Source organism: Pseudopodoces humilis, chromosome 7 (genome assembly GCF_049639895.1).
Source record: "Pseudopodoces humilis isolate 2021_Gansu_Grassland_sample_001 chromosome 7, ASM4963989v1, whole genome shotgun sequence".
Classification (NCBI taxonomy): domain Eukaryota; kingdom Metazoa; phylum Chordata; class Aves; order Passeriformes; family Paridae; genus Pseudopodoces; species Pseudopodoces humilis.
The window spans coordinates 22,995,782-23,013,841 of NC_142206.1; the positions used below are offsets into that span (position 1 = coordinate 22,995,782).

The window sequence follows — 18,060 nt, forward strand, 5'->3', positions numbered from 1 at the left end:
GAACAGCCAGCATCACACACCTTTCTGTGACAGTGCAGGCCCCACAGCTAACCAGCTCTGGGGCAGCAGCTACCTCTTCTTGTCTTTTAACATTTTCCTGCACCCCAGGCTTTCTCCCTCTTCAGCTGCTTTACTGCAGACTTTGCAGAAAATACTTTTTCTTCTCTGAGAAGGACAGGTAGGCCCTGATTGCAGCACTGGCTGGTGCATGGGTACAGGGCTGCAGAGCTTTCCTCTTGCTTCAGAGAGCGCAGACAAGGGGCTCAGCCTGCCAAAATAATGAGCCCTTCTTTGGCATTAGTATCGCTTTCCTTCTGAATGGCTGTGGTAATTCTGAAAGAAAATGTGTCTTGTTTTGGACATCCTGTCAAGGCTTAAAAATGCATGTGTTTGCATGTGTCTGGTTGTACCTACGCAGAGGCTTTGCTTTCAGACCACTGTATGAGTATTAAGTAACACTCCTTGATAAAGGTCTTTCAGGCTGCACACTGGCATGTGAGAAGTTCGATTGGAAAAACAAATCATTTGTCCCCTGGCACAAAGAGGAGCCAGAGAGGTTGGGAATGGCATTCCTTCTGGCGGTAAATAGGGCAGAAATGCAGACCAGACTTCCATGGTGTTCAGGCCCATACAAGCATGTGTAGAATAAGAAAATTCCTTTCTTCAGGGGTTTGTGACATTAGAACATGAATTTTGAAATGCCCTGAGTCGAGTCATGATGGGGATGGGCTCCTCCACCAGTTTCCCCTGATAGAAATGGTCTGATGAGCTGTGGAGGCCCCTCTGTCAGCACTGCAAGTGTGCAGCATAAAGAGCATGTCATTGGGCAGTGGACATGGAAGGGGCCATCACAGGGGATTTGGGGGAAGCAGATGTGAAATCTGTCTGATCTGGTGTGGTAGCTGAGAGCAGACAGTTTGTGTGCCTTAGAGGAAGTCTTAAGATGAATGTAAATGAAGAGATGAGCAGCACTCCAATTTATTCTTTTTCTCAAGCTGAGGTGCTCTTTTGCTTAGTGACCCTTCCAAAAATGTAAATTAAATCCATTCCAAATTATTATCACTTGACATATTTATATATTCTCTTCAGCACCACGCCATGCTGGGAGGGGAAGTGTTATTGTTTTGGAGCTTGCTGTCCTTAACCATCATTAAGTGATTGATAATTCTGTGATTCTGTGAAGTGCCTCCTGGCTCTTGTGCTGAGCAGAGGGAGCGGCATTTTCACTACGGCAGCCTTGTGTGCCAGAAGGGTGGTGGTGGCTCAGCTCTGCTTGCTGCAAAGGAAGATCATGAGCATGATTTGTGCAATCTTGGTGAAGTCTCAGAGGGCACTGTAGACACTTATCTGTTTGTCAGAGGTGTCCAGAGCACACAGAAAGCTCTGTCTACAGGGTGCAGGACACTGTACTCTGTTCCCAGATGGAGACTGGCATATGTAGGTTTGTAAGCAGATCCTGGTTCAATGCCCCAATTTGCATTCCTCTTTCTTGTCCTTCTGCCCCCAAAGACCTGCTCTGAGTAGTGGTGCTCCATGTTCCCAGAACACATCACACCCATCATTCTTCAATTCCATGTGCAGCTGGAAATCCCTTGTTCGTTTTTCATGGGCTCTGTGAGGCATATTTCAGATTCTCCATGCTTCAGGTTGCTCTGTGGTGTCTCATGCTCTTCACCTGACCTGCAGCCGAGCTGTGCAGGAAGAGGTTTCCATGTAGGCGTGTGGGTGCTCTGGTGTGGGATGGTGGCTCTTGGTGCCGGAAGGGAGCCTGATCTGCTGACTTCATCTCGGCCTGGGGAGAAGGCTGTGGTTCCTGGGGGAACCAAGGTTGTCATTTCTCAGCTATTCATATTTCTCCTCCCTTCCTTCATTCTTTTTCAGAACATGAGTGAGAACTTGAAGGACTGTTTGATCCAGACCCAGGCTTCCTTAGGGGAGATGGTGACGATAAAAACAGAGGCCTGCTCTCCACACCAGGACCAGGAGTATGGACAGCCTTGGTATGTGGCCAAGCATTGGTCTGATGTACTCTAACCCCTTCTCTCCACCTACCTCTTAGCTTAAAGGTGGTTTTGAGGAATATACTTGAGCTGCATGAAGTTACTAAAGCTCTTTTTGTGAGGTCTGCCTTGGGTTGTTTGACAGGGGTGGTTGCCTACTCATGTGCACCTACTCTAGCTGAAGCCATTATCTGCTGTGGGCTTTAGCCTTAAGGATGTGTGATACCAGCATTTGGAAGGTTGGGTGGCAAGTTTAGTCATTTCTCTGCTGCATCTGTGGGGCTGAAGGAGTTGGTCAGGCCCCATTGCTTCAGCTTCTCTCCATGTGCGGTCCCAGAATCTTGCCAGGTTAACATCATTCTTCTGTTGTTCCCTCCTCAGCACTGGAAGGCCTGACTCACAGTCCATAGAGATGGAACCCAAGAAACTGAAAGGGAAACGGGATGTAATCATGACCAAGAGCTTTCAGCAAGTGGATTTCTGGTGTAAGTGTCTTGTGAATAAGGGAAAAGCACCTCTGCTGCTTCTGTAGACTTGGATCTTCCCTGTCAGTTTGGGGCAGGAAGCAGGGGGAAAAAAAAGCCAGGGATAAATTTGCATTCTCACCTGAAAAGATTGGCATGATTTGTAGGGAAATTGTTGCACAAAAGCAGCTTGTCCATGGAGGGGCTAGGCAGAAGTAGGGAGGGAGGAGGAAGGCAAGCTGGAAACATGAAAATGCACACTGGAAAACACTGAGACTCTGGAAAATGCAACAACTTGAATTCAGAAACTGCAAAGGGAGCCTTGGGCAGATGCCAGCTCTTTCCCAGAAAGAAAACTGGTGCCATTTATGTTGGCATACCTATGAATTACCAGTTGGTAGACCTGCATCTCTGTCTGGACACAGGACAGGTGCCTGGGATGCTGTCTCTCTCCAAAGCACAGAATGAAGGCCATATGATGAGGGTATTTGTTTTCAGGGATGCTTGTTTTAGCTCCCATCTGGTGTGTGGGGAACCAAACCTTTTGGCTGGAGGACTTGCTGCTAACCAGGGATGTGCAGGGAGCCCTCAGCCTCTGTTTCTGCACGCGGTGACAGGGCCTTTCCACCCGTTCAGCCATCAGTGGCAGATACATGCAGGGCACCAGGGCTTACACAGGTGCAGGGGAAAGGTCAGGTAGGGCAGGTGTGGGTTGGGGCAGAACAAGGGAGCAGCCAGTGAAGATTCTGTGCGTTTGTGCAGGCTGTAGTCTGGGGAAGGGGCTCAGCTGGGCCAGGGAGAGGACAGGGAGCTGTCCCGAGTGCTGTGCATCATGTGCCTCATGTCTGCCCTACCTAACCCCTGTTTCCTTTGCATCTGCAGTTTGTGAGTCCTGCCAGGAGTACTTTGTGGATGAGTGTCCAAACCATGGCCCCCCAGTGTTTGTGTCTGACACCCCGGTGCCCATTGGCATTCCTGACCGGGCAGCGCTGACCATCCCGCCTGGAATGGAGGTGGTTAAAGAGCCCAGCGGGGAGAACGACGTGCGCTGTATGAACGAGGTGATCCCCAAAGGTCACATCTTTGGGCCGTACGAGGGGCAGATCTCTAGCCAGGACAGGTCTGCAGGATTCTTCTCGTGGCTGGTGAGTGACAACTTTCCCCAATTCAGTGACATGCAGCTCAGAGCTGGGGATGTCATGGGCTTGTGCAGCCAAGCCTTAGACATCTTCCCCCTTCTCTGGAGGTCTTCTGCTGGCCACGTGGGCACTATGTCAGCATTGACCTGCCTTAAATATTAGCAGCTTAAGGGTATAGGTAGATGATCTAGAGATTGCAGAGCTCTCTCATGGGCTTCTAGCACTCTCTCCCAGCTTGCCTGAGCAGAGAAGGTGGCCTAGAGGCCAGAAAAGAGATCCAGTCCATCAGGAACTGATCTACATGCAGATTCCAGCACCAAAACTTTCTTCTCCTCACGCTGCAGGACTTATATGAGGTTAAGAGATAGAGACATCACTGATGTCATCATATGAGATAGAGACATCACTGGATCAACATATGTTAATTATTATGAGAATTGCAATGTGGGACTTGAGTTATTACTAGGGAAAAAGTGGAGAGCTGCTGATATGAAATGCCCCTCACACTCTTCTGTCTGTAAAATAAATGTGTGTCTCAGCCCTGTCCCAAAAGGGAAGTTAATCTTTTATATCCCAGGATTGTTAGTGATTTTGTCAGCTGCATCCATAGTTCTGTTACAGCTATTTGCATGTAGGAAAATGCCTCTCAGGTCAGAGTAGCCTCTAAGCACTCGTCCAGGTCAGCAGCCTGTAGTACTTGGAGAGCTGAGATTCACAACACAGAGTTTCACACCACGACGTAAGGCTAGAACTGAAGCAGTGATTTGAGATTTGAGATTGACATGCTGCATCCATTCTCTTGTTCCACAGATCGTTGATAAGAACAACCGCTACAAATCCATTGATGGGACAGATGAAACCAAAGCAAACTGGATGAGGTGAGTCCAGTTCTCTTCTGCCTTCCCTTTCGGGACTCTTCCAGAGAGAGGCCATCAAATACTCCTTATTGTTTTGCGTGTTGGAAAACCAAACCAAAATGTCACCACCCATTTTGCAAATGGTGTGCTTGTACTCTTTCAATATTTATTGTAATGAGTTTCTCTGGCATCAGATTCAATGAAAGGGTCTAAAAAAAGACAAGGATGTGTATATGGAGGATCACTATTTTCTGGAATGAGGATAAATGTTAAAGATGATCCTATTTATCCACTCTTACAAGCACTGACAGATCTCACTCCATTTTTTTACTCATTTTCTTTTATGTTACGTTCAAATATTTGCAAAATGCTTTGCACTACCCCCTAAGGTAGCATTTGATTCTGTTTGGGTTTTTTTTGCCCCTACTCATTTGACAGATACTAGAAGAGGTGCTTTTTTTTGCTTGCTTTCTGGGCTGCATTTGAGCCAGCTGTCAGTGCTGGCTGTCGTTGGCAGTGTCAGCTGTCCTGTGCGAGGAGAAGGGCGAGCTGGGCGACTGAGGGCAGAGCTGTGTCCTTGCGCTCCCTCTGCTGGCCCCGCGCCCCGGCAGGGCAGCCGCCAGCGCAGCTGGCTCCGCTCCGGGAACTGCAGCAGGAAGGGACCCTGTGGGGCCATGGGCCAGTGCTTCAGCTATTGGCATATAGCTGCAAAAACGTACCAGAACAGGGCATTGCTGCACGGTGAGGCCTGTCAGGCCAGTCCTGCTTCTGCGGGAAGCTTTGGGAGCAGTTGTTATCAAGAGGCATTTCTTAGAAGAGTAAAGCGGTGTGGGATTACCTGGTTTGTGGGCCTGGATGTCTAGGATTTTCAGTTGTCCCTCACTGAGGGAATAAAAAGCATGCAGTACAGGTAAATGCAAGATTGACCTAACTGGTCGTATCTAGTTGCACCACTTTTGGCCATTTCATTTCACACGGATAGCAGCTGTTCTGACATTTATGTTCATAAAGTTCAGCAAAGGATTTCATTTTTCTGTAAGGATTCCAGCTGTTGCAGTTGTTCACTGCTGAATGAGATAAAATACTAGACCAGGGCTGAGTCTGGAGTCATCACTTCAAAAAGAAGCAGTGGTACAGTGAAGAGATGGGTAGGCGAACATATTTATATCTAGAAGTAAAGAATGCAAAGTTCAGAAATCTACTTAGATCTGGACCTTTGTGATCTGCATGACAACAAAGCTGGGGCAAAACACAGTCTTGGAAAGCAAAAATTCTATGATGAGCTTTTCTTCCAACTGCTGTGAACATAAGCTTGATATCTGGATTTAAATGGGCACTAGTTGTGGTCCTAACACCAAAGAGCAGAATATTCTTGCCTAAACTTGTATTTGCCATGGTTCAGTCTCAGTATGATGGTGGTCTGGGCCACTGTGTACAGTCTTGAAAGGCATGGGGGTTATGGCTTTGTGGAAAGGGGATGTTTGTGACCCTTCATGGGAAGGGTGCATCAAAGGGTCTCTGCAGGCTGTACCAGTCCTACTGACCTTTCAGATTTTACTCTTGAAAAGTGCTTATAACCAGTAGTATTATGTAGAATCTGACTGACAGTTCAAGTGGCAATAGAAGTCCTCAAAAAGCCTTGGTTTTGTTTGTTAGCACCTTTTAGACTAAGGTGTGCTCAATGTTCTGTGCTAGAACATCACCCGACACTGAGATCACACACAGACATCACACTTGACTTCCAGGACGCTGTAGACAGCGCTCTTTTTGTTTTTCAGATGGTGCTCTTTGCTATCACTCAAAGATGGAGTGCTTTGCAAAGCAGATCTACTCACCTTCTGGGTAGGTGGGTATGGCAGGGGGAGGGCAGCTTGGGCTGACTCCTCTCTCTTCTTGTAGATCTGGCTATTGTTTTTGTTGTCTGAATACCACACCTGAGTCCATTTTCATGTTGCCTGAGGACAGTATGTACACTGCAGCACTTGCTGGTTTAATTTCAAGTGCCTGTTTACCCAAGGCAGTGGGTGACAGGGAGGAGGGAGTAACAAGTGCAGCAGATGTCATGGCAATGGTAACATCCTCTTGCCCTTTCCTTCATCAGTCAGTCAAGACAAACTCCTGATGCTGGAGGCATGTTCTCCTAAACTGGCTGCTGGCACATGCACCCTTCATCCCTGCCCAGAGTAAAGCCCTGCTGTTTGCAATACTTCATGAAACTCCATGACTTCAACATATGCAAACGTCTTCCTCTGTTTTTATTTTTCTGGGAGCTGATAACCATGGATTGCAGCAAACAAAATTAATGCTTTTTTGGACACAAACTGTAAATGGCTGCTGATGGCAGGTCTTGGGCTTCTGAAGGGTTGTAGAGGACCATCCATTTTCCTGGCAGCTTCTGAGTAAATTCTCTTACTCAGTTGTTGGTGTCCTCTAAAAATAATGGATCTGACAAAAAACTGAAAGTAATTCAGAAAGCCTTCTGTGTATATATGACTTGGCCTGGAATGAGATGGAGGATAGAAACTGGTGGTTCCTAACTGAACTGTTGAAGAGTAGTACCTCATGTTTGGGGTTTCCAGCATACTTCGAGCATTTCGTCTGTAGCCCTTCTTACATGTGAGTACCTGAATTCTTAGGCTTTTGGCACAGTGCAATTCCATCTTTTTGCCTTAGCCAATGTGGAAAGGCTGAAGCAAGACTTTCTCACTGCTTTCTCCTTTGCCTTCCTTTCTGCCCCCTTTCCTCTCCAAACGTAGTGACAGAGATCATGGGGAGCCAGACTGTCCTCTAAATCTTCCTGTATCTCCTTATAATGGAGGCATTTCTGATTTGATTTTCATACAATAATAGAGCTTTGAAGGAAGCTCTGGTCAAGTGTTCCAATAGCCTGCTTAAAGCAGGACCGACTTTGACTAGTAGATCTTTTAAGTACTGCTGTTTTGAGTTTACAGGACCTTTTAAAAAGCATTTAAAAAATAGTCAGGGTTACTGTGACTGCCCTTGTGTTCAGGGTGAGTAGATGCCACCAGCCTATGAGTGTCATTTTGTTGAACGTTATAAACTGATTTCTCCTACCTTGCAGCAAGTGGAGCAAATGTTTTCATCTATTACAGTCAAATTTATGTGGAGCAAAGGTATCCTAAATTAATGTGGGACTGTGATCCTAGGGAAAAAAAAAGCAAAACCAAAAACTACTCCAAGACCCTGGGAAAAATTACATGCTTGTTTTTCAGAGGCCAAGAAAAGTGGAGTTGATTGATATTTTTGTGGGGTAATCACTAAGTGCCGACTGTTCAATGTGTCTTGCACTTTCAGATTGACCTGGGCTGAGGTGTGAATTCACAACCTCACAGCTGGGGCTGTTCTGGAGCTTGCTAAAACCCTCATGGCATCACCAGAGAGGTACTTGTAAATATCAGTGACTGCCTCTCGGGACATACAGCATGCTAGAGGAGAAGAAAATCCCTCGGATAGTAACAGTGTCTGCATTTTTATAAGGAGGAGGTTGATGTGCCTGCCAGAAATCTAACGCTAATTGAATTTGTGATTAAAACTGCCCCAGAGCTCATTATTCAATGTGTGGCAAGGTTGCCATTGGAATATGTAAGTTAGATTGTTTTGACCCAAGTAGTGCTGGAGCATATGAGTGGAAACACTGAAATCTGAATATACAGGCCTACCATAAGCTCTCCTAAGTGCACTTGATGGGATATCCTGTCTGGGAAGAGCAAACAGGGCTCCAGTTCCCCATCAGCACCGCTTTGCTGGTGACAGCAGCTGTGAATTTGGCAGAGGAGAGGGAGCACCAGGTTTTGTGACCCCATGGCTGCAGAGAGTGCTGTTCTGTTCTGCAAGTTCACTCCTACCCAGAGCACTTTGCAGAATACTATTACTCTTTTTTGCCAGAGCAGCTTGTCAGTGGAGGTTTGTTGCCACCTCATGGAGGCACTGATGATGCTGTGCAGTTATGCGTGCCTGACGAGGAGATACACCAAGCCCAATTTTGCTGAATGCAATAAAAGTCAAACTGTAAATGTTCCCTTGCTCAATGTTTTGTGTAGCCTTTTCCCTTCTCATGTTTAGCAGGGAGAACTCCTTTTTCTTTTAAGTTTGGTGAGCTTTTTTTTGTTGGGGTTTTTTGATATTCAGGGTAACAGATGCTTTGCTGGCTCTCCATCATTTCATTACCATCTTCTCTAAACGCTCTTTCTTTTTCTCTATAAAAGAAGTTTCACCAAGACAGTATCTCAAGCATTCATTTGTGTTTGTTCCCGTGAAATACATCTGTGCACTTAGGTCCCAGCTCTTCCTGATGTGGCCTGGATTTGAGCAGCACCTCCTACTGGTTTTCCAGCTTTAACCAAGCTGACACTTGCCCTGGTGGCAGGCAGCTGTGTCAGTGAAACTGATTAAACAGCAGTGTTAATGGCACCAGGAAGGAACTAGAATGACATGGGTCAGCGCCTTTCTGTAGGTTCAGACAGTCTATTTTCTCCTTCCTTATTGAATAGATCTACTGCCTCTTTTTTTCCCCAATAAGAGAACATAGTTACGACTAATGTTTTGTTTATTTTTATAGTTTTCTTTGACTGTGGCTGAAGAAATTAACACACATCCCCTTTGGACAAAACTGCTTGTTCTCAGGATGGCTGCCTCTTTTTCTCAATGGGATGAGGGTACAACTTGTTCATTTGAAGCAGCAGAAACTGGGTGCAGGCTTATGTCGGTGACAGTGACGGAAAGCTTAGCCAGGAAAAACAAGTGTGTGGCCTCATTCCTTTTGAGAACAATGGGAAATGGCAGCCATTTCTGGGTGAAACAAGAGCTTGCTGTGAAGCAGACAAATGCTGGATGTAGAGTACCACAATGCTGAAAAAAGAGATCTTTCCTTAGGGAAAGTGAGTTACAGATATTGCCCACCAGTCTAGTCAAAACCTACCTACCCTAAAAAAATCCAATTTGATGAAGCCTTTCCATGACATCCTGCAAGTTGTAACAGAAAGGGTGGTGTAAAAGTTTCTACTGCATGTTGTGCCAGGTAGAACAATAAGATACGCCTCTAAATCTCCTCTAAGTTTCGAGCAGTGTCACATTAGAGGCTAATTTATCACTATGATTGTGAGTTCTCACGTTTTTTTTCTGTGCACAAACTTTGGCAAGTGATGTGAGGGTGAACTGAAAATCTCATATGTAAGTCAGGGTATCAGATGATGTGTAAAATTTAATTTTAACTTTAAAGGTGAGAAGGCTGCTTCACACTGGTGTTGCTTGGTGTTTTGTTTTGTTTTTTTTCTGAAGCTTGAAAATTGCCTTCTAAAAACAAAACAGCTGCCTTTCCTGGTGAGAGGTTGTTGTGGGCTGGGGGAGCTGGATCCCACTAAACTCCTCTGCCCCAGTACTGCACTGGCCAAGTGGTTGGATGCAGGGGGTTGCTTTGCGCTGATTTCCTTTTACCCAATTATGCTTTGTGGGATGTTCAACCCAAGGAACATGACTGAACGAAAGAGGAAGCCCAAGTTTTCCAAGGAGGAACTGGACATTCTGGTCACTGAGGTGACCCGAAATGAAGCCATGCTGTTTGGGCGGGAGACGGTGCGTCTGTCCCATGCTGACAGGGACAAGATCTGGGAAGGCATAGCCAGGCAGATCACATCAGTCAGCCAGGTCCCCAGGTCTGTAAAAGACATTAAGCACAGATGGGACGACATGAAGAGAAGGACCAAGGACAAACTGGCATTCATGCAGAGGTCCCTCTCCAGCCCCGGCAGCGCGGGGCGACCTTCGGCCATCGTCCTGACCACCCATGAGAGAGCCATCGAATCGGCGCTGCATTCCTCACACCAGAGACACGGCTGCCAGAGAGTGGATCTGGACGTGGTTGACAGCCCATCGACGAGCTGTAAGTACCACTGCCTTAACACCTCTTATGCTTACATATCTTCCTTTGACACCAGAAGAGCATTGTGTGTTGTGTGAGATGGCTGGGTTGCCTGTCAAGACAGGTCCTTCTGCTGTGGTTGGTTTCTGCTCTGGTGGTTGTGGAATGTTGAGATGGATTGTTTCCAAGTTAAGATCATCTTTATCTGTTTATCTGGTTATTTTCTGTACTGTTGTCTGAGGGTAGATAATGGGTTATAAGTATGAATTAGTCCTACAGGCAAGGGAACATCTGTAGCTGAAGTATGACTGCTTCCAGTCTGTGGAAAAAATGGTCATAAAGGATTCGGAGAACTTCATCTTGATAAAACAGCAGTGCTACCAAACTGAGAGACATCTGTCACCAGTGGATCACTTCCAAGAGAGCTTTGGGGGTCTCAGTGATCACTGGTGTTCATTGCTGAGGTCGGGCCACTAACAATTTCTCAGTAGTGGTCTGAAGAATCAGCATGAACGCTGTAAAAAAGGTAGATAGTAATAACTCCTTCTTCACTGGTTTTAAAGAAACTTCTGGCTCTGCTTTTGAAGTTGATCTTACACCACAATTCTCAGACACCCTCCAGTGCAAAACCACAAGCTGCTTTGTGCAGGTTTATTCCATAGTTTTATACACATAGTTTTCTTTTGTGGAGGTGCAGCTTCTTGTTGGTGAGCTTTTAGGGATACAAAGGAGAGAAGGAAGTTCCCACTTCTTGGGAAGTGAATCAACTAACACCTCATGGGTGGCGCTGTCCTACCACACTAGGTCTAACCTCATGTCTGAAGTTGTTAGGGGGAGAGCAAGGACAAAATCTTCCAGAACTGACAAGGTGGGACTTGGTCATTCTTTGTATCTATCTTGGAAGCCAGTTGCACTATTTCAGAGGTAAAAAGAATATAGGTTATGCAAGGAAATAGTGGGCAGCTGCGCCAGGTGAAACCTTGTCTCTTCTTACTCTTCACATGCATGTACCTGTGAACTGGCACATCACTAGATATTTATCAGACTAATGAGAATTTTCCCATGGCATTTTGCTTTAGTTTTGATTTTGCATCAAGTGTATTTGCCTGATTAACATAGGGTCCTGTTGCTGCTATATCTGACTGCCTGGTTGTCTTAGTGATGCCAAACCATGTAGTGGCTTTGCAGAATACACTTTGGGAGCAGCAAATACAACATCTATGCTCTTCTCAGTGCAAAGGATGTGAGAAATTATGGGAGAGCAGGATTTTTCCATGAGAAGTCTGTGTTCCTCTAGAATATTTATGCTAGCTACCTATGGATTTGAGAGAGGGAGAGAAGTCATTGCTACTGTCTGAAATGGATTCATATTCTAGTAATGAACAGTGCTCTGTACAGAATGCCACAGTAGCTTGGGTTCACCCTCTCTCAGATTTCTCATGGCTAAGCTTGTCACCCAGATGCTAACTTGCAGCTTTTGCATGTTGAATTACGCATCAGAAGCTACAGGCTTGTCTGAGCTGGCAGACTGGGGGGGAGGGTAAAACCCTTTTTCCATATTCTTTGAGATATCCTGAAACAGAAGCCAGCATTGAGAGGGATTTCACATTAATAATTCATGCTTCCTCTTCTGTTTAAGCTGATGAAGATGAAGAGATGCCAGGCACTTCTCAGGAACACCACTTCGCTTCGCTGCAGAGGGCTGGTGCAGGTGTCAATCCGTTCTCCAGGCCCTCCCTCCTTCACACTTCTTCCTCATCAGAGCCCTCGGGAGCTGCCAGCCAAAGGCAGGAACTGCACTGTCCATCCCCACGCACCACCTCGGCCTGCAGACCCCCGCACCCCCGCACCAGGAGCCCGCCCCTCTCCAGCTTCGATCGCCAGCTTCTCCATTGCCATGCGCAGCAAGCAGACCTGTTCAGGCAGTTCTGCCAGGAGCTGGTGGCCATCCATAGGGACATAGCAGATAGCATGCATGCCGTCAGCCAGAGCGTGGCTGACCTCACCAGCCAGGTCAGCCAGATGTGTCAGACGCTGACAGAAATACGTGATGGGGTCCGGGCTTTCCATAGGATACAAGATCCCAGTGTCATGCCAGGGTCCTGTCTGCAAGCAGCTTGCTCTAAACAGCTCCCCGAGCCCAGTGCAGAGTCTAACCAAAACTCTCTAAAATGGACAACTCCTGCACGGGCCACCAGGTCACGAAAAAGAAAACATCAGTTTTAGTCTGTATTTTACAAAGTAAAGAAGGATGGCACTTCCTGAGCTGCTGCATGTTCCTCCCCATGTGTATGACTACTCCGTGGGGAAGGTCAACAGCTGACCCAACCCATCCACCCCCCTGCTGGCTAACAGAGCAGTATGACTATGGCAACTAATTTTAGGACCGGCCCTCTGCAATGGCAAAGAAGAATCTCAAATTCTGTAGAGCTTGAAATGTAAGATATCTTTGGGTTCATAGAGATTAAGAGTTTTCACTGGCTTCCCCATGCTTTAAATGCTGTATAAACTAGGAAATGCAATAGAAATCGTTATCTGTATCTCTTCTCATGCCTGTGAAATATTTTTACTGAAGCAGCATGCTACAGAGATCCTTTTGCAATCAACTCACAAATTTATCCTACTACTGCATTCCCATAATCTTCCTGAATATTCGTATATGCAGTATGTGCAAAAATACAGCCTTATGACTCTAAAACGCTTGTTGATCATGGCTTTTATCTCTCATTCAGCAATAGTGGGCTGTCTGGGGCTTACTGTGACTTACACACAGCTTTGGGGGGAAGAGTGTAAAAGTAGGGCTTGTGCAGGGAAGGGAAGAAGGCATGGTTCTGAGGACAGGTCTGAGCACCATGGAGTTTTAGACTGCTCAAAATGGTTGCAAAAAGCATAGGCATGGATCCTGCAGTGTCACATGCACTTGTGTTGAAGAGTTCAGCTTCTGTTTGCTCCAGTCTGAAACCCCTACCTTTCACAATTGCAGTTAAAATACAATCATTTCACCACATGACAACATTTAAAGATAATTGTATCATATTTTCTTGCATGTTGTCAAATCAAACCACCTCACCCCTTCAAAATGACTGAACAGAAACGAGAAAAGATGTAGGGCCTGCTTCTGACCTCAAGCCAATTTGGTTTGGTTTTGCTGTAATTCTGTCATCTTCAGTACAATTACTTTGCACTTAGTTTTATTTAGGGTGGGATCTGTGCTGTGTTCTCCTCTCATGAAGAGTTTACAGTCTAAATTCACAGCTACATAGGTTAAAATCTTAGGCACGTTGGTTTTATACTGCTTTCTTTCCCCATATAGATGCAAGAAAGAACTTCATTACAGCATTTGAATTGCTCTAGAGCTGTGTGAGGTTCCCGTGTACAACACTGATTCTGGAACTAGGCTTTAACAGTGTCACTTCAGGTGGTGATTATGTATGTGGTACCTCTTTTATAATATGTCTGTTTTCTCCTTAATTTGTACTTCTGCATCTAGCATGCTGCCCCTATCTCTGGAAAAACCCAGACCATTATCCTGATAAGCTTCAGCAGGGAAAAGGGTCAAGGTGTTAATCGCATAGCACTCCGTGCTCTCCAGGCTGTCCTGTTGTGTTTGGAGGTTGGTTGCAGGAAACTATTACAGTTATTATGAATGAGCATCATCCTACCATGGCTGGGCTACAGACTTGGCAAAAAAGTTACAGAAACTTCCATGGAATTGAACATAGGCAGCACGGTGTAGCAGAAGGATGGCTTGTTTTTTGTGGTCTTCAAGGGTCGTCTTTAACCTGTCTGGCCTCTTCTTTGAAAGTATAGTGCACTAGCTTCTTTCCTGAAAAGTTCGTTGTATTTCTGCTGTGTCAGGCATTCCTGACATGCTTTTCTTCTTTTTTTTTTTTTTTTTTTTGAAGATGTGCTGTAATTCTAATTAAAGTAATTTATTTTTAGTGGTGCAATAAAAGATTGCTCAAGGAAATAGTGGTCTGGCAAGGAAAAAAGCCTCATTTCTGAGGAATGACCCAACTGGTTTCATGCAGAGGACATTCCTTTTAGTGCTTGTGCCAGACCAGGGCAGAACTTGCTTGTCTTCCACTGAGGATGTTCTTTTACTCCTGTTGAAATATTTGTATTCTGCAAAAGTCACAGTCTCTCTTCAGATGAAGGGGAGATTGGGAAATCTTTCAAAAGTAGATCTAATTTATGAATCAGAGAGCTGAAAAAAGGGTGGTATATGTTAAAGGCTTTCTAAGTCAATACAGTGCTGCTGCTATATATTAATATTAGTATTTTATATTTTTATAATATTTGGTCTCTACTGATGTCCTTCCATGCATATGATTAACTCCTTTGATGTTGTCCAGGGGGATCCCTTCTGAAAACCCTCAGGTCTGCAGAGGAGGAGACTCCTGCAGGTGCTGGGCAGTGGAGGGAGTTAGCATCATTGGTGCCATCAATTTGCCCACACAGATGTATTTAGAGAGAGAATCCTGGTGCCGGATGCACAGCCCTCAATGCAAATCCCCAAAGGCTGGGCACTGGTCAGGAGAAAGGACCTTTTACTATAAACTGCCTGATGTCTCCCCTAGTTTCCTCTGTGGACTATTACAGATTGGCCCAGATCTGGGGACGTATCTCCTGCCCTGTGTAGACCCCTCGGTGGAGTGGCTTTTCTGTATTGGCTCGCAAAGGATACTTCTTCCTGCACCTATCATGCTAACTGGCTGTTGAAGTAAGTGTCTGTGTCAAAGCAAACTGCTGTGCTCAACCCCAGTACCTCCATGTCCTGTACATGCTGAAAAAATTCTCTCTTTAAAAGTATTTTTGTTAAGAATGCAATAAATATATAACACTTTTAACACAGCTGCTGTTGAGTCGTTTGTTTCTCTCTACAATTTTTGCCTGAGCTGGTAAGAAGCCTGTCACAGGTGTGGGTCTCCAGGAGATACTTGGCATCAGCGCACTGAGGCAGGGTTTACAGGTATGGCATCCCATGGCATCAGCCTGGGCTGCTAGCTGCTCTCTTGCATGGGATCTTCTGCCCTGGCTCTGTGCCCAAAGTTGGTTTGGGAAGGGCCAGTGGCCTTTTCCCTGCAGTGCTCTGCCCTGGCAGGCTGTCAGTGGAGCACGCCCGAGGCCAGCCAGAGGGTGAGCTGTGGAGTGGGCAGCAGGGAGCCATGAGGCAAGTCCAGGGCAATAGTGGAGGGGAGAAGGGGAGAAGCCTGAGCCTCTCTCCAACTGCAGAGGTCTCCTCCCTCTTCACCGTCTCTTGTGGATCCTCACCAGAGGCTCTGTTCCTCTCCTGGGGAGGGATGATCCCACCTGCAGAAAAATATCTTGACATTTTTCTGGGCACGCTCACTTAGCCATCCCAAAACTTGGAAATTTGGTGTCCTGAGTGGGCTGGGGCTTAGGAAAAATGAAACAGTGATTTTTATTTGCTGCTAGCTAGAGAGTCTGTGGGAAAGGTGGTCCTGCAGAGCAAGGAGCTGTGCCCCTGGCAGCTGTGGGGTTGATCCCAGCCCCAGTAGCTGCAGATGGGTCACAAGTGGTCTCCATTGGTGCAGTGTATGGTCCTGAGTAGCCTGGTCAGGATCTGTGGTGTTCTGGAGGCTGGCCTGTCCCAAGGACTAGACAGGACATGAAATGGTGGATTTGTGGCTGGTGGCAATGCCTCTCTGCAGGACCAGGTGCAGCTGAGGGTGTCTGGGTCTGCCACAGGAGCAGTATGACCCTGCTTCTCCTTTGGGGATCACAGTCCCTTGGGAAACCTGCTCTGCAAGCAGGGCCTTGCCTATCAGTGTGCAGTGCTTGGGTCAGCATAACCATGCCTGTCCTGGGTGTTCAAACCCACATAGCCTCCTTGCTTCAATCCAAATGGAGTATTTGGCATTGGGAAGGGGACTGGACACTGTGTAGCCTTCACAAGGAAGGGTTGGGTTATTCAGGATGTAGTTTGTAGTAGTTTGGCCTTGGGATGGATATCAGGGAAGGCAGATCATGCAGTCTCTCCTCAGCAGGTAGTTTGTGCTCCTGGTTCATCAAGCTGGCTGCCCTTTTGTGGAATGACTTTCTCCATTCTTGGAAACATCTGCCTCTCGGCTGTGGTGTGCAGCAGCACTAAGTGTCTCAGAGCAACAGTTGGAATGTGGGGTTTTGCAGTCCTTTGTAACCTGTGTCTTTCGTGCCTCTGGGGAAACTCAAGCCTGGGGCTGGCCAGCACTGGTTCAAAACAGTTTGTGTGGATGATCTCATCCCATCTACCTTAACTCAGGGAAGTATCACAGATGGAAGCTTCCTCACTAGGATCATAAACCACTTGCTAGCTGGGCATAGCTGTGAAGAAACATGTTTGTGACTGGATTATCCCAGAACTCTCTGTTGGGGGCTCCTAATGAGACTGGCTGTGCCAATGGCTGCAGGAGGCTGGATGAGCAACCAGGCAGCATTTGCTGCAGTGTTGCAGCAGTGCTGCAGCTCATGCCCTCCAGCCTGCATTCTCATCCCAGTTCCCTGCTGCTCCAGGAGGTGGCCAGAGCCACAGGATGTGGGCAGCAGAGCTGAAGGATACTCGAGCAGAAATGTGGAGAGCTGTAGAGGCAGAAGGAGAGCAGCAAACAGAAAAAGCTCATGCTCACGCTGAACAAAATACTTCAAAATAAAAGTGAGCCCTGGTGGGAACAGTTAACTTCCCATTCAAAGGTGTATTTTCTACATCTCACAGTCAAATGCAGTTTGCTGAAAATGCACTAGACCATCCTGCCGCTGCTGCATTAATTCCTTGGTGCCACTGGCTGCAGATGTACAGGTCATGTACGTCATATTAAGGATCTCTGAGTGACTTTAGGTTAGTAAATCTTCACAGGGGCAGCCTGATCTGTTGTGGGCAGTAGAATGCACAGCAGAGCCTCTCCTTAGCTGGTGCAAGGAAGCATCCTGACATTTTGCTTGTACTGGAGAGAGCATCTTCTAGGAACTCCTGTGCTGCAAGACATCAGACTAACCACAGCACATTGGTCTGTCTCAAGGGTTGTGATCTCATGGCTGCCTGGAGGCCTGATACACCTTTTGAGGGGTGATCACTAACACCCAAAAGCAGCAGCCTAGCAGCTGTGTGCTATTGCAGGACCTCCTTCCTACCACACTGGTCCAGGTCTCTCTTCCTTCTCAAATACAAAAACTGGTACTTTAAAAGTTCCTTTGTTTTGTGAGCAGAAATAAATAAGGGTTAATAAAAGCAAATTTTGTTAGTACCAGTCTGCTGTTTAAATAATTACTGAAGATGGCAGAGAATCCGGGGTGGCACATATCAGGAAAAATACAACTGCTTGCAGGCACATGCACAGTTGCTTAACATTAAAACCAGAATTGCTTGAGCCTCAGGCAGTCGAGACACTGCCACTGCAGACTTGTTTTCTGTGTTTTGTGGGAAGTTTCACCAAGTTTGTGACCTTATTTGTGTGAGTTAGTGGGATCACGTGCAGATGGGCTTGTGTCTTTATCTGTGCATTCACACGGCTAGAGAAGGTAGAATATTCAAAAAATTTGTGAGATTTCTTAAGCCAAAGAAATACCTGTATATGCATTAGGGAACTTGGGCAAGGACTAATGGCAGCAGATGTCAGAGGAGCCGTATGCTCCCCTGCAGCCTCCTTGCCTTTGCTGAGGTTGCTGCAGCAGGGAGTGCTGAACAACAAGGCAAATGGTGTAAGAGAAAAATAAGTTTTGACT

General features: G+C 46.4%; 2 protein-coding genes across 8 annotated transcripts in view; both read left to right on the plus strand.

Moving 5' to 3' along the window:
• The window catches only part of PRDM11 (PR/SET domain 11), a 48,897-nt gene that overhangs the window by 15,925 nt on the left and 14,912 nt on the right, over window positions 1–18,060 (plus strand). For 3 of the 7 annotated variants that reach the window (XM_088058393.1, XM_088058395.1, XM_088058398.1), the window contains exons 2-7: window positions 1,882–2,000; window positions 2,382–2,485; window positions 3,347–3,609; window positions 4,414–4,481; window positions 6,239–6,306; window positions 14,941–15,061. In XM_088058393.1, coding sequence (XP_087914519.1) covers window positions 1,885–2,000; window positions 2,382–2,485; window positions 3,347–3,609; window positions 4,414–4,481; window positions 6,239–6,306; window positions 14,941–15,061 — 740 coding nt within the window. In that variant the 5' untranslated portion in view covers window positions 1,882–1,884. Of the gene's footprint in view, window positions 1–1,881; window positions 2,001–2,381; window positions 2,486–3,346; window positions 3,610–4,413; window positions 4,482–6,238; window positions 6,307–12,699; window positions 12,777–14,940; window positions 15,062–18,060 lie in introns of those variants that run through there. The other 4 variants (XM_088058397.1, XM_088058396.1, XM_088058399.1 and 1 more) reach the window with 4 other exon arrangements.
• LOC106628148 (myb-related transcription factor, partner of profilin-like) lies at window positions 9,345–12,564 on the plus strand. The gene is made up of 2 exons (XM_014251983.2): window positions 9,345–10,359; window positions 11,978–12,564. Exons 1-2 carry the CDS (start codon window positions 9,921–9,923, stop codon window positions 12,562–12,564), a joined length of 1,026 nt encoding a protein of 341 aa, XP_014107458.2. The 5' UTR covers window positions 9,345–9,920.

Excerpts from the sequence above, each read along its gene's own strand:
- LOC106628148 (XM_014251983.2), top strand. The coding sequence starts at position 9,921 with ATGCTTTGTGGGATGTTCAACCCAAGGAACATGACTGAACGAAAGAGG. Across the intron at positions 10,360-11,977 it reads TGACAGCCCATCGACGAGCT|CTGATGAAGATGAAGAGATG; the intron begins GTAAGTACCACT and ends CTTCTGTTTAAG.